The sequence below is a fragment of the Chenopodium album genome, chromosome 21 (assembly GCF_948465745.1).
Source record: "Chenopodium album chromosome 21, dcCheAlbu1.1, whole genome shotgun sequence".
NCBI lineage: Eukaryota > Viridiplantae > Streptophyta > Magnoliopsida > Caryophyllales > Amaranthaceae > Chenopodium > Chenopodium album.
Window position 1 is genome coordinate 20,803,759 of NC_137854.1, and position 1,841 is coordinate 20,805,599.

General features: G+C 33.2%; 1 protein-coding gene across 1 annotated transcript; it reads right to left on the reverse strand.

Moving 5' to 3' along the window:
- Nucleotides 1-236: 236 nt before the first annotated feature.
- On the reverse strand, nt 237-1,498 carry LOC145600544 (uncharacterized). The gene is made up of 2 exons (XM_081656429.1): nt 998-1,498; nt 237-917 (listed from the first exon to the last, which is right to left on the reverse strand). Exons 1-2 carry the CDS (start codon nt 1,496-1,498, stop codon nt 237-239), a joined length of 1,182 nt encoding a protein of 393 aa, XP_081512555.1.
- Nucleotides 1,499-1,841: the final 343 nt, after the last annotated feature.

The window sequence follows — 1,841 nt, forward strand, 5'->3', positions numbered from 1 at the left end:
CTCCTTTTTCCTTTTTCCCAAAAACATCTTTCTTCCTTCTCTACGGGTGATTAATAGGAAGAAAACGTCAATGACGCATATAGACATGCTTAGAACAATTTTTCAACCTCAAAGAAGTAGTTTTTTTGTGACAACAAGGACAAGCCAATTTTCCCTTTGTACTCCATCCAGATAATATTCCATAAGCAGGAAAATCGTTAATAGTAGAAAGTAAAGATGCATGTAATTGAAAGTTTTCACTCTTTGGGTGCATCATAGGTTTCAATACCCACTTCCCATAACTCTTTCAACTCTTCTATCAAAGGTTGTAAATAGACATCAATTGCATCCCCAGGACCTCTTGGACCAGGTATAAGCATTGACAACATCGTATGAGATTGTTTCATACAAACCCAAGGAGGTAAATTATATGGGACTAGCATAACAGGCCAAATACTATATGAATTTGCAATATTAGAAAATGGGTTGAATCCATCACTAATTAACCCTAACCTGACATTACGAGGTTCTGAAGAAAAGGTTGCATGTTGTTCATTAAAATGTTGCCATGCTTTACCATCAGCAGGGTGATTAATCACACCAGTTTCAATATGTCTGTCATGATGCCATCTCATATCAGAGGCTGTCTTAGAATACATGAACAAACGTTGAAGTCTAGGCTTTAGTGGGAAATAACGAAGTACCTTCTGGGGTATTCTCTTACCTTTTTTGTTTGTTCTAGTTTCTCCACTATGCTTACATTGCTTCCACCTAGCAGCCTTACATATTTTACAGCATTTTAATTGTTCATCATCTTTCCAAAAGAGCATACAGTCATTAACACATGCATATATCTTTTGATAAGAGAGACCTAAATCTTTAACAGTCTTTTTAGCATCATAAAAACAATCAGGAAGGGATGACTCTTTTGGTAGTAGCTGAGTTTTTAAAAATTGCAATACATAGTAAATGACTCATTACTCCATCTACCAAGAGTTTTGATGTGAAGCAGATTAACAATTGCAGACAATCTGGATGAGTTTGAGCCTTTATACAATGGTTTTTGAAAATCATCAAACAATCTATAGAATCTCATTGCATCATTATTTGGATTTTTAGGTATACGAGTAGGTGAATCCATATACATATCATTTTCAGGAATATCACAATTAGGAAAAATATCCCTAAGCATTGTTTGTATCTTTGCTTCGTTATCACTTTCTAATAACTCGTCACCATGATTTCTTGTTGGTGATTCCAAGAAATTCTCACCCACCCTCTCCCCGTGATGATACCAAAATGTATAACTTTGGATGATGCCAAAGGTCAGCAAATGATCTCTAACCATATTTTGAGAACCAAATGATGAATTTTTGCATTTTACACAAGGACATTTAATCTTCTCTTTTTCACCTGTCCTCACAAATGCATATTTTATAAAATTTTCAACTCCGGTTTCATATTCATTATTCAAACGATCATCTCCTGCTAGTTTCATCCATAGTTTACAAGGTGCCATAATCTGAAATTACAAATTTACATCACCCTTAAAGATTTTTTTACCATGATTTGTTGAAGACAACATATAAGCATATAGTACAATAAAGTATAGTTAATCCTAGGTACCAATAACTATTTAACTTAGCAATTTAATTATAATTTTAATATGTAACAATCAAAGGAATGGAATTAAAAGGAAAATGGACAAACAAGAAAGATCCAATATCATCCATAGCTATACTATGTGCACCTTATAAACAATATAGTTAAATAAACCAACAAATTGAGAATTACTATAAATTTTTCACCAATTAGTTAGCATATAAGACAAAAATACCAATCACAAGAACCAAGAGCAAAAG